Source organism: Rhincodon typus, chromosome 9, assembly GCF_021869965.1.
Source record: "Rhincodon typus isolate 14 chromosome 9, sRhiTyp1.1, whole genome shotgun sequence".
NCBI lineage: Eukaryota > Metazoa > Chordata > Chondrichthyes > Orectolobiformes > Rhincodontidae > Rhincodon > Rhincodon typus.
In genome coordinates, this window is record NC_063340.1 from 46,487,912 (window position 1) to 46,502,225 (window position 14,314).

General features: G+C 38.7%; 1 protein-coding gene across 3 annotated transcripts in view; it reads left to right on the forward strand.

Moving 5' to 3' along the window:
* The first annotated feature begins 617 nt into the window (after window positions 1-617).
* Window positions 618-14,314, forward strand: part of nrxn1a (neurexin 1a) — a 1,567,205-nt gene continuing 1,553,508 nt past the window's right edge. For 2 of the 3 annotated variants that reach the window (XM_048601292.1, XM_048601293.1), the window contains exons 1-2: window positions 618-1,526; window positions 8,528-8,545. In XM_048601292.1, coding sequence (XP_048457249.1) covers window positions 806-1,526; window positions 8,528-8,545 — 739 coding nt within the window. In that variant the 5' untranslated portion in view covers window positions 618-805. The remainder of the gene's footprint in view (window positions 1,527-8,527; window positions 8,546-14,314) is intronic. The other variant, XM_048601291.1, reaches the window with a different exon arrangement.

Sequence of the window (14,314 nt, forward strand, 5' to 3'; positions counted from 1 at the left end):
AAGTTTCCAATGCATTCATTACTGCATAGACAGTGGATTATGATTTATCTCGGTAACAAGCATTTGTAGGGCGTCGTTCACACACATTATTGTAAGATGGTTTTAAACTGAGCTAGGGTCATGTTATTATTTATTGCTTTCATTCCTTGCAGATTGTGAGTTGTGTTGAAGCTGCTGTAAATGCTGGAATCACTCTTTTAGCCCTGGAAGGAAGACTTGCTGACAGGCTTTGCATGTCAAGTAGCTGCTGAGCTACTTGATGGTTTATGATTTTTCAGCACCACTGGGAAGTAGGCAGCCCAGGAAGCCACGAATGATGACTCAGAGTGTCTGTTTTAACATGATGGCATGAATCTGAGGATCTGTGCTTGGAGTCTGTCACACAGAGCAATTTTGTTATTTTAATGGGATTACTGACAGGAAATACACCAACGAAACTGAAGAAAGTCATCTTGTCTGACCCAAATGTGGATGAGTTCATTTTCCAGAGAAAATCGAAACACCAGTTGTTTTCTGATCTGGAGCTACAAAAAGAAAACTGTGTAGTCTGATTACTGAGTAATATCCACTGTGGATATGGGCCACTGATACAATTTGTTCTGCTGACTCATTGTATTTAATCCCTAATCTAAAAGTCTGCCATCGGTGTTTATTTTTCCTGGACAACTGCTTAACTAACTTGTTGGATTCACAAAGGGATAAAACTTTGTGACACACGGCATATCTACAAAACGTGAGAGACTCTTTTTGTTACAAATTATTTTGCAATCTGTATATTATTCAACATCACACTGCACTTACGAAGATGGCTGTTGTCATCAAGAAGAAAGGTCATTTGCTTTGGTTCGGCTTGCTTTTTGGATGTCTTGTTAACCTTGGGGTCAGTTTAGAATTTACTGGAGCTGCAGGACAGTGGGCAAGGTTCCCAAAGTGGAATGCATGCTGTGAAAGTGAGATGAGTTTTAATATGAAGACCAACATTTCCAGTAGTCTACTGGTTTACTTTGATGATGAAGGATTCTGTGATTTTCTAGAACTCCTAATTGTTGATGGATACCTTCAACTTCGCTTTTCAATTTTCTGTGCTGAACCAGCTGTTCTACAGTCAGATACTAAAGTGAATGATAGTATTTGGCACACTGTAGTTATTCAGAGGAATTTCAGGAAGACAACATTAATAGTAGACAAAGAGATCAAAACAGTTGAAGTGAAGTCAAAGAGACGAGACATGACAGTCTTTAGCAAATTATATATTGGTGGAATTCCACCAGAATTTCATTCATCGGTACTATCATTAACATCAACATCAGTAGGAAGTCAAGAACCATTCCAGGGATTAATAACTGACCTCAAGGTTGGAAATGGGACTACGACACTCATTGATGGTCAAGGAATCAAGATGGATGAAAATTATCTTTGCACAAATCACAGTCTATGCCTAAATGGAGGAACTTGCTCTGTTGTACAGGAGAAGGCAATCTGTGATTGTTCCCACACTGGCTTTCAAGGAAAAGACTGCAGTGAAGGTAAGATGACTACAAGTTCTTTTGCATTAATTTTTACAAATCCTTACAGCTTTTGGTAGTAGTAGGAGAACAATGATCCAATTGCTTGAAATTTAACTGAGACAAAATCCTTCATATCCATTGCAATTATCTTGCTTTATTCACTGACATCTTCTAATATAAGTCAATTTTAATTTGTTTCCCTTTATGTCTAGGTCATACAACTGACACCTTAAACTCTTACATTTTGTATCATCAAAGGCTCAAAGGCCTCTGTAATATTTCTATTTAAAGCTAGATCATAAACTTAAAAATAACATTTTCTAAAAAAATGCATTCAAATGCCAGCAGCACAATTATGAGGAAATAAATTTGATTTAAAAGACTAAGTGATTCAATTTGGTGCAAGAAATTTCAAGTGCTAGCTATATTTCTAAATGCTCATTTTCAGTCCTGCAAGTTAATTCCCACTCATGGATGTAAAAACTAAGGGTGGAATTTAATACCCTCTCCCATAGCGAGTTTGGTGGCAAGAGGGAATTTAATCAGATGGGAGGGTATCAGATGGTGAATCCACTGCCTTCCCACCACTGCTCTGAATAAATCTGAGGCTTCATCCTGCCATGGCTCATATTCATATAGTGGTGGGTGAGGATACATGTGTGTGGGAAACCTGAAAAGCAACCAGTGGCAACCTTTCTGGGACATCCCTTTCAGTGTCAGATTGAGATACCTGGCATTGTGACTGTAGGGTGTGGGGAGGGGGAAAACACTGAGAAGCAGTCCCTGGAACTTGAACAATGAAATGTTGCTGGCCTATAATGGCCAAAAGCCTTTGGTAGGGGTTATCCACCTCTGGCCTCCTTGATCCTAATGAAGGCACTCTGTTGCCTGGTGAAGTACTTGACTGACACATTACAAAGAGGGCTTTCCCAAGAAGAGATGACATAGGACTCTTGCAGATTTTACAACCAGTAGGTGAGACTCTCATCTTCTCCATTGAATACTTCTCTGGAAATTCTATTAAAATAATGTTAAACTGCTAATATCACAAATGAATTTTTAAAATATTAATATCACAACTTTTTATTATCATGCCACTACCTTACAAAATATAGATTGTGAGTGTATTTGTGGTTAATTCTTTTAAACTTAATATGTGTCATTCACAGATTTTCTATATCATTTTTAGAATTAGCAGAATTACAATTAAAAATAATAAACAGCCCACTAAATTCACTAAAATATTACATGCCCTGCTTTCATTTATGGGTCATTTATCTCTGAAAGGTAAATAGATTTAAGATTCTTGATAGTGAAACACCGACAAAATTGATTTAATGAAATAAGATGTCCATTTAATTTGTTAGCTTTCCTTGTCTGTTACTGTCATTCCTTTTTATATGATAGAAAAGACAAATTTACAGTGTGTAATGATTTATTTCTGTGGGTTAATTTCATTAATACTCATGCTAACTCTCCCTACTGATTTATTTTTAATGCTAAAAATTAGGAATATTAAGTACCATTTTCCCACTTGCATACAGCAGTTCATTTGATGGCTTGCGGTTTTATGGGCCTCTGGTAATTACTTCGTGTTACGAAGGACGGGAAACTACATGAAAGATTGGCTCTAATTTTGCCTGTTTCAAAATGAAGCCATGCTGTTGGATGCACGTATTGCCACGCCCAGGTCTAAAAGATGAATGTTTCAGTGGAATCACAGTATACATTTTGTTTTGTCTCGATGCACAATGTAATGACAGTTTTCAATGATTGTTAGTGGATGTGCAAAATACATAATGTTTTTTTTTCTATGATGAAAATATTACATTGACTATCTTCTTGAAAAACAAAGGAACGTTTCTGCAGTGCAATGTATTGTATGAGACATGCAGTTTCCAACACCAAAAAGGTTAGGGTTACTGAACCTAAAAACACAATATAAAGCACATCTTTCCCATCAACCACTGTCCTTTTATTAAAGAAGAAATATCATGGCAATACCCTTTCACTCATGAATGTATTATACATTGTCTGAATATTTTATTTAATTGAATTTGTTGTTTGCCATTTTCCACTAATATTATACATAGAGAACAAGTACCATTTTGAGAGATTTTCATGATAATAAATTCCACATAATAATTTTGCCCATTTTTAGTTTTGAATCTTTATATGATTGTATGGCCTATTGATTTTTTTCTCTCAGAAACAAAGTAGTTATGTAGAAATATTGTTTTCTATGTATTATAGAAACATACATTTCCCAAATTGTTTTTGAAATCCATTTTATACTGCCATTGATTCTAAGGGATTGAATTTTTTTGAAAAATTTCTCAATTGCATATTTTTGCTAAAATTCATAAATTACGATGGAACTAATCATTTATAACTGCCTCAGAATTGTTTATTGAGTTGCAACTTGTAAAATTTTGCAGTGAATATGAGTAAAATTTGGAAAAAAATGTGGAATAACTCAAGTCCTGGTTATGCAGAGAGTCCTGATTCCCATGTTGAAAATGATTAGAAATAGGTCACCAAACATGCATAACATTTTGAGAATTTTGACTTTTTCTTGTAGTTTCCCATCAGTCACAAGTGTAACTTTCTTGAATGTTATTTTTTATAGTATGAATCTAATTATTGTTTTCAAACGCAACAAAAATATAAATAATCAACAATATAATGTACATTAATCATTGTATTGTCTCGAATATAATGACATTGAACTGATAAAGCCCAATAGGGTGAAGCATGTAAGGCTGAGAGCAAAGAGAAAATAATTATGCCAAACTGCAATGTTACAGTGATTCTGACATAAACACTGTGAGACTGTATAAAAATATAGCAAGATAATGTGCGCAATATGGCTGTAAGTTAAATAATTTATTGGGAACAGAATAAAATGCCAGAAACTACAATAACAAATATAGTAAGGGAATGCAACGGAAGATGCTATGATAATTTTAATGGTAAATGAAAGCAAATAATTACAGATAGAGTAGAACGAATGTCAGAAGTTAAACAGACTTGAGGACAACAGTAATGCTAAAATGGCAGGGGCAGTTTATAAGTTTGCACTCATACAATTGCAGTTGCATGGTTTTACACAGTTATTAAACACAGTAGCTGTCAGATATACCAATGTTGTATAAACTGACGCATTTTGTGCAATATTGCAATTCACTCTCATCACTATTTTGGTGATAGAAATAAATCTTGCTTGACAAGTTCATTGACATTTGTCCTACCCTGAAGTAAAATGTTCCATTTTTTCAATTTCCTTCTATTCCAAGAAACATGTATGAGTTTCTCATTAATTACTTTAAGATTGAAACTTAACTTTTACTCTCACATTTTGCAGATTTTCATTTAACATATTCTTAGACGTGTAGGCACTCAACAGCACAAAACATGGAAGAGTAGTCTGATGGCAATTTTTACTTAGTTTGTACCACCTTTTTAACTCATATCTACTTTTAACTAAAATTAAAAAAATCAAGAATTCCATCCCAAGATTTTGAATACACCTGAAGCCAGAAGTTAGATTAAAAAGAAATCTGGTATTTCAAAAGTATTCACCCATTTGAATTTTTAGTCCAAAAGTCATCTTTCTTTATGCAACATTTGTGTTACCTTAGATATAAATTCCTGTTGTGCAGCAAAGTATTTTGGAAGCAGAGATTCTTGATACTTACAGTATGCTTGTGAGCTCAAATTTACATTTGTGAGGAAAAATAAGTTCATAACTGGGTAGAAAATATTCCTTACTTTAGTATAATCATGCTTGGATTGGCCTTTGCTTTGTGTTGGTGAAAAGAATATTGGGAGTCTTATTGTTCTGTAGGTTTTCTGTGGGGAAAAGTTTGAATTACTTGCTTGAAGTATAAAATTGCAAATATTTTTAGGTGTATTGTGTAAAGCAGTTCATTGCTTGTTGTTGCCTGTGTATTTTTTGACTTAACGTGGCAAAATTTTATTGGTTATAATGTGGACTATAAAAATTTTTTGAGGACAATAGCCCACTAACCTAAGGTAAAGATTCTGTTTGCCACTTTTTACTTCTGTCGACATTTCTTATAGATTGTGCATCTAATTGTGGAATGAGTTTGAAAACCATATTTACTTAGCTTCCTTGGATTGTATTTTCTGCCTAAGTTCTAACTTCCGTTTATGTTTGTGCTGATTGTAAATTGAAAGGAAGAATACCACTTAGTTTTTAATTTTGTATGTGATGAATACAGGAACTCAGTTATTGATTATTTGCCCCATGGTCCTCTTCCATTTTTTATTTAGTATTATGACAGAGGGAATTTATATTAATGAGTTTAACCTTTAATCTTTTCTCATGCCTGGGCCAAACTCAGTAACTGCTGTCTTTGTGTTGTGTTTGGCAGATGTAATTATGAGGCTAGATGAATTGGAAATTTAATGCATAACTGATCTGCTGCTTGTAGAGCACATTACAAATGGGGGTGTACAGAAGTGCGATTAACAATTTAACACCAAGAGGATGTGCTGTTTTTCATGATTCCCTAAAGTGCAAAAAGGGATGATTTATATTCATCAAAAGAAAAAGAAATACCTTTTGAAATGAAATTAAAATATTTCAAAAGTATGAAGCATGTAACAAATATGCAATTTCTGATGTTTTATTTAGTTACAAAGTCAGGTCTTCAGTCAGATATTGTGAAAGCCTCAGTTCCATTATTTTGGTTTGACAAAGGATGAGACAGGTTATACACTAGAAACATTTACAGTAATGGACATCGGTTGCTTATTATTCTGCATTTACTAGACATTATGAAAAGCTTATTAGAAAATCTGATTAAATGGATGCATGTTGCTTGCAGAGACCTTGGCACAACTGGAGGTTTCAGAAAATCTTGGATAACATGAATCATTTAGTAATGTTGCAGAGGAGTGTTATTTATACATGACAATAGAAAACACCTGTAAATTGAAAGACAAATAAATCATCATATGAGTCATATTAAGCAGTGACAACATGATTTTATTGACATTTTCACAATGTTGCTTTCTTTTAGATTTTGTTTTAAATTTTTTAATTGAAGAAAATTATTTGTTTTATGGTTTAGTTGTGATCATGGCACTAAAAAAAACAGAATCGGTTATATAGTATTTCATGGTATAATAATGTATGTTAAAGTTCAAGTGATTGTTCTGATTTTGTAGTTAGGTATGGTTATATTGTGAATATTTGTTTCCTTGATCAAGTAAGTGTATAGCTAAATGACTAGTGGTATGATGTTAATAGAGTGTTTGAAATGAACAAATATTCCCCATTTGTATCCTGTATATACAACAGAAGACATAAAGAAGTGGCATTATAGGGCAATAAAAATAGATTCCAAAATTTAGGTATTACCAACTACCAGTGCAAACACTGGTTTGCAGCAATGCCATCTGAATTCTGTAATTGGGTATGTTATGAATTATTCCCTTTCATGTTTTTGGCTCCTGTAAATAAAGAAAAACTGTTCAACTGTTCAATAATTTCTTGAATCATTTATCTTTTTTCAGGTACTTGGTAGTATGGTAATATTGAATGTATGCTATAAATCAAAATAATGTTGCAAATGATAGAAAAGTTGAAGAGAGTGATTCTAGTGGAATTATAGGTTATGTGTGCATAAGGAAAATAATAACTTCTGATGCATCACACGAATGATAAAAAGTTCCAATTCATGTGAAATGATTTTGTTTTCAGATGTATCTTGCAATAATACTACAGTAGACAGATGCATTTACAGAGGCATTTAGTGGAAATCCATTATTAAATAAATATATTGTTCAGGAAAAATACTCGTGTTTTAAAGTAGTACATTTATCAGCAGTGGTGTCTTCACCAAGAAAATAAGAAATTGTTTTGACTTCATAAATGAAATAATGAATAATTAAAATTATTAACATTGGGATCACTTGTCAGATTAACCTTTGACAGAGGATTGTGCAAATCTTCATGCAAGTTTTATTATCTTATAAATATATTTTTGGACAGTATGTGTCAGAAAAAAGTGACATTACAGCTGCTATAATGTATGACCCTGGTAAATACTGTGTAGAACATATGAAGTAGGCAAATGTGTAATATTAATTAAGTCTATTAGTTAATCCTTTGTACTGTTACTCATGCAGAGGTAAGATGTCAGCCAAAAGAACACAGATGTACTCATTGAAATATTGTGCGCATTTAATGGATATGCTATGGGCCATCTCCTCAAACCGAGATTGAAATGACGGGTAGAATGAGATGAAATAGAGTCGTGGAGTCATACAGTATGGAAACAGACTCTTTGGCCCAACTAGTTCATGCCAACCATATTGCCAAAGTATTAAATAGGAATATATTTCAGACAATTAATTCACTGATAGTCTGCAGAAAATGAAAGACAATAATGCTTCAAGCTTGAGTACACTTCACCCTAGTGCTGTTAAACATGTGGCAAGTAACAACAGTTTTGCTCTCCAAATATACCTTCAGGGATCATTAGAATCAGGAATAGTGCCTGAGGATTGGGGATGGAAAAAAAAACACTGAATGACCAAATGGATGACGTGGGGATTATTATGACAACCAATCAACCTCTCTTTTAGGTTGACTAATAGAAGGCATCTTGATGCAGCAATATTGATTCACTGAGAAAGTATTTGTGGCAGAATCCAATTGAACCCTCTGGAATAGGCGTGATAGTGGGGCAAGAGTATTGGGTTGTTAAGGGAGAATCAGGTAGATGTACCTGCACCATTTCTTGTGTTTGGAAAACAGTCCCAAATTAGCCAGTCAGACAGCATTTGAGGAGCAGGAAAGTCAATGTTTTGGGCCGAAACCCTTCGTCAGGACTGGGGAGGGGCGGGAGGGGGTGGGAGGGGACCGAGAAATAAATAGAGGGAAGGGGTGGGGCTGAGGGGAAGGTAGGAGAGATGGAGATATGTGGATGTAAGTGGGGGTTATTGTGGTTGGTCAGTGGGAAGGGTGGAGCAGATAGGTGAGTCAGAAGATGGACAGGTTGGGGGTGGAGAGATTTTGAAGCTGGTGAAGTCAATATTCAGACCATTGGGCTGTAAGCAGGTATTGTTCCTCCAGTTTAGATGTGGCCTCACTCTGACAGTGGAGGAGGCCAAGGATGGACATGTCACCAGGGGAATGGGAGGGGGAGTTAAAGTAGATGGCAATGGGAAGATCAGGCTGGTTGGTGCATACAAAGTGCAGATACTCTGCAAACTGGTCCCTGAGTCTGCATTTGGTCTCCCCGATATAGAAGAATCCACATCGGGAGCAACGGATACAGTAGGTGAGGTTAGATGAAGTAGAGATGAATCTCTGCCGATTTGGAAGGATTGTTTAGGGCCTCAGATGGAGGTGTGGGGCAGGTGTAGCACCTCCAGTAGTTGCAGGGAAAGGTGCCAGGTGTGGTGGAGGGGTTGGTGAGGAGTGTGGAGCTGACGAGGGAATTGCAGAGTGAACAGTCCCTGCAGAAAGTGCACAGGAGTGGGGACGGGAATATCTTTTGGTGGTAGGGTCTGATTATAGGTGGCAAAAATGTCGGAGGATGATGTGTTGTATTCGGAGGTTGGTGGGGTGGTATGTGAGTACCAAGGGGATTCTATCCTTATTGTTGTTGGGGGGAGAGGGTTTGAGGGCAGAAGCGTGGGAAATGGGGAAATACGGTTGAGTGCATCCTTAAAAACAGAAAAGGGGAATCTACGGTCTTTAAAGTGCCTGTGGAAAGCACCCGGTTCCTTTCCCTGCAACAGCAGGCGGTGCTACATCTGTCCCTACACCTTCCCTCTCACCTCCATCTGAGGCCCCAAACAATCCTTCCAAATCTGGATGAGATTCACCTGCACTTCATCTAACCTGATCCACTGTATCTGTTGCTCCCAAAGTGGCCTCCTCTATATTGGGGAGACCAAACACAGACTCAGGGACCAGTTTGCAGAGCATCTGTGCTCTGCACGCACCAACCAACCCCCTTCTGGTTGCCATCCACTTAAACTCTCCCTCCACTCCCCTGGTGACATGTCCATCATTGGCTTCCTCCACTGTCAGAGTGAGACCAAACCTAAAACGGAGGAACAACACCTGATATTTTGCCTTGGGAGCTTACAGCTCAACGGCCTCAACGTTGACTTCACCAGCTTCAAAATCTTTCCTCCCCCAGCCTGTACATCTCATGACTCACCTATTCGCTCCACCCTTACTACTGACTAACCACAATAACCCCCTCCCTGCATCCACATATCTCCATCTCACCTACCCTCCCTCCCAACCCCATCCCCCTCCTTCTATTTATTTCTGGGCTCCCCTCCCCTTCCCTGGTCCTGTCGTAGGGTTTCAGCCTGAAATGTTGACTTTCCTGCTCCTCGGATGCTGTCTGACCAGCTATGCTTTTCCAGCTCATAATTGTTGACTCTAGTTTCCAGCATCTGTAGTCCTTACTATCTCCACTGTCCCAAATTAAGTTGGGAATGGGAAGGTCTTGAAGCAGTAATCTCATGCACCAATGGCTGCATGATGATTTAGGTTTATTAATGAGGCAATTGATAGCAGTTATGCTTGACCCGACCAGACTCAAAGGTGTCTGTGGGATTTAATTGTACTCACACATTTCTCCTATTGCTTTGGGACCATTACAGTTAGTTACCATTTGAATTTACTCTGGCTTAAGTCGTCCACTTTAACCTTGGTCAGTTAATTGGGTCTGTTTCATTTTGAGTTTGATTTTCACTGAGTTTGACACAGGATCATGACATCCATCAGTGAAATTTGGAGTGGTCTCTGCTACTTTCCCTGACCCTTTGCCTCACTGCTGGTCTTCTGATTCATGGTTTCTGCCATTATATCATCTTTCCTCTTGTTGCCTCCCCTCTGGTAATATGTGTGGTGAGCAAGCTCAGTCATGAAATGAAGAGGTAGTGAGAAGGAGCTAAGTGAAAAGTAAACACTTGTCCTTTATGTTTTTAAGTTAACTTTGGATTAAAAATAATTTAGTTTACCAATGTAGGAATTTAATAATGTAAAGTATTTCAGCTTACAAAGGATAATGTTTTAATTTGTTTTTCCTTCTGATGAGGAAGGTCTTACAGAACCTAACTACAGCTTTCACATTTGTTTCAATTGGAAATTGTGATTTGCATAAAGTTGTCTCTCTTAAAGTTGCACTTTTCAGCAACACAACTTTAAGTGAGGACTTGCTGTTCAACTAACAGCCACTGCTCTCAATGGCATTGGCCTCTGATTGGCTGGCAGTTTTCAAGAGGTGCATGATCTCTGTCCCGGGAGGTCTGATACTGGCAGCATTTAAATTGCATTGGGCCTCCCCCATAGAAATGGCACAATGCTTCCACTGGTTCCACAGCTGGTAGGGGTTCCCCTATTGTGGAAGTACACTCCCAGTCATATATTGGAGGATGGAGTCACTGTGGATCTATGGAAGGGAGATCGTATCTCAGGCAGTTTTATTAATGGAATTTTTTTTGAAGGACCTTATTAACAGCTAAATTTGGTGTCTGTGACAGAGTGAGATTTCAGCAATGCTTTTAAAACTGTGGTTAATATGTAAGGTAAGAAGCCATATATAGACAGCTAAAGCTTCTGAGGTTGATTGGGAGGTTGGTTGGGAGGTGAGTAATGTCATAAGGCCAATGTATAAGTGGATTTATAGTCAGAAGAAAGTTTAATCAATACCCTTAAGGTTAACTAAGTGAAGTCCAAGTTAACTAAAGTAAAAGAAATTTAATTTAAAGAGATAAGGTTAAGGCATGGCAGCACTGTTTGGTCAAGAAGAATGCATGCCCTATACTATATTAGAAATTGTAGATGCTACTGGTGATCCAAACAACCAAATGTGCAGGAAATAGCACCAGCTGAAAAAATTTTGAGATGTGGTTTTCAAATCTTCAGTGTGCTTTGAGTCACCTTGGCCCATTTAAGATGCCAAGAGCTAAGTAGATAAAATGTTCAATAAGGCAGTGACACTGCAAGCTGGGACCATGGAAGCCAAAAGATAATGATTGCCAGGAGGTCCGAGAGAACCAGACAGGTACTGCAGGAGTCCCCTGAGGGCCTGCTCGCATATTGTTTTTTTTTCATTTTATACACTGGTGGCTTGGATGAGTGCAGTCAGAGCCAAGTTTGTGAACCACAAACAGCTTAGTTGCAAATGAAGGAGGATGGAGAGCAGAAGAGCCAGAGTGATGTTTATTCATTAATCAGAGGAACAGATGGATGACTTTCGAAGTTTTCAAACGCTGACTCAGAGTCCACAAAATGACATGGCTCATGCTTAATCATGAGCAAGAAATCCTGCTGATTTCAACCGACTGCTTTGCCCCAGAGTTGAACACCACATCAAAAGTGCACTGGGTGTAGCAAGGTCACAAAGTGTACTTTACATGGATGGGATCTTCATGGTCATCACAAAGAGTGACTTGGTAACATCATACCAATTTGGGCAAGTCCTAAAGGACATAAGTGCCAGACTGAATCTGTGGCAGGAACTGAGAGCACCAGCATAAGGGAAAAGTCAAGTTGATGTCATTTTCACCAATCCGCCTCTTGCAGATGCATCTGTTCATGAGACCATTGGCTACCACACAGTCCTTGTGGCTCCAGTCCCATCTTCACATTCGGGACCCACTGTGTGTTGCTTTCAAAGTATAGAATGGGATAGATTTGGAACAGATTGAGCAGCTCAAAAGTGGGGTTCCTTGAGGTACTGTGGGACACAAACAAGAGCAGAATTGTATTCAGTTGAATAGATCAATGCTCTGCAATTCTTCCATGTCTAGTCGTGCATGGTGATGGACAATTAAATAACTAATGGGAAGAAAGGGCTCAATAAACGATGATGATGGAGCCAGTAACTGCTCCAGTGTAGTCTTCTCCTTAGGTCCCCATCATCACAGGTATCTGTCTTCGTCCAATTCAGTTCACTCCACATGACATCAGGAATCACGAAGAGCAAGGCACACAGCTAAGGTTATCGGCTGCGATAATACTTCAACTGGAGATTTATGAAGACTTTTGTTTCAGAATTAGCTGTGCACTCATCTAAGTTGCTCCAGTACATCTGCAGCATTTGCTTTTGTCCAACAATGTGGAAAATTGCTCACGTAAGTCCTATCAACAAGACTTAGGATCCTAGAATCGTAGAGTCATACAGCACGGAAACAGACCTTTCAGTCCAACTTGTCCGTGCTGACCTGACATTCCAATCTGATCTAGTCCCATTTGCCAGCATTTGGCTCATATCCCTCTGAACCCTTCCTATTCATATACCCTTCCACATGCTTTTTAATTGTTGTAACTGTCTCCATCACTCGTTCTGGCGGCTCGTTCCATACATGCACCACCCTTTACATGAAAACATTGCCCCTCAGGTCCTTTTTAAATCTTTCCCCTCTTAATTTAAACCCATGCCATCTAGTTTTGGATGCCCCCATCCTCAGAAAAAGGCCTTGACAATTCACCCAATCCCTGCCCCTCATGATTTTATAAACCTCTATAAAGCCACCCTTCAGCTTCCGACGCTCTAATAGCCCCAGCCTATTCAGCCTTTTCCGGTGACTCAAACCCTCCAGCCCTGGCAACATCCTTGTAAATCTTTTCTGCACCTTCTCAAGTTTAACAACATCTTTCCTATAAAAGTGCGACCAGGTTATATGCAGTATTCTAAAACTGGCCTCACCAATGTCTTGTACAGCAGCAACATGACATCCCAACTCCTATAACCCTATCCTGTTCATTATCACTGCAGTCTTCACCAGCAAAGTGATGGAAGATATAGTCAACAATGTTATCAAGTGGTACGTATATAGCAATAAAATGATCACCAGTGTTAAGTTTATGAGGACCCCTGGATTCCAATTCTGAAACGTGGACTAAACAATTGAATTCCAGAGGTGAGGTGAGGCTGACTGCCCTTGACATCAAAGCATCATTTATTGAAGTGTCGCATTCAGTAGACTGAATAAAGTTGAAGTCAATGGGAATAAAGGAGAAAACTCTCCACTGGCAGGTGTCATACCTTTCATAAAGTGATATGATTGTAATGGTTGGAAGCCAATCAGCCCATCTCTAGGAATTCCTCAAAATACTGTCCTCGGCCCAACAATCTTAAACTGCTTCATCAATGATTTTCCTTCCATCATAAGGTCAGAATTAGGGACATTCACTGATGATTCGACAGTATTCAGTTCCTTTTATAATTCTTCAGATACTGAAGCAGTCTACGCCTGCCTGCAACATGACTTGGACAACAATCAGGTTTAGGGTAATAAGCAACGCCAGTGCCAGCAATGGCTATCTACACTAAGAAAATAAAACAAACCTCTCATCTTGACATTCCGTGGTATTACTATCACTGGAGTCTTCTGATGTCAACATCCGGTTTTCCAGTCAAGATGGCGGTGGAATAGGACACTCCAACCAGAGCTCCTCTTCTCCTTCTGTTTATTTTCCATTTTCCTTTTTTATATTCCCCCTATTTCCCTTCTTGGTGTTCTCTCCTGAGGTGGAGCGGACTGGAGGCATAGAGCTGAGTGGGCTGGAAGCTTGCATGGAGTGGGGATGGTCAGGGTGCTGGAGGCCCGAGTGATGCAAGGACAGCCAGTGGGTTGCAGGCCAGAGTGGAGAGGGGACGGCCAGTGGCCTGGAGGCTTGAGCAGAGTGGGCACAGTCAGCAGGCCCCAAGCGGAACGGGGCCAGCCAATGGGCTGGAGGTCTGAGTGGAATGGGATGGCCAGCAGGCTGGAGGCCCGAGCGGTGCAGGATGGCCAGC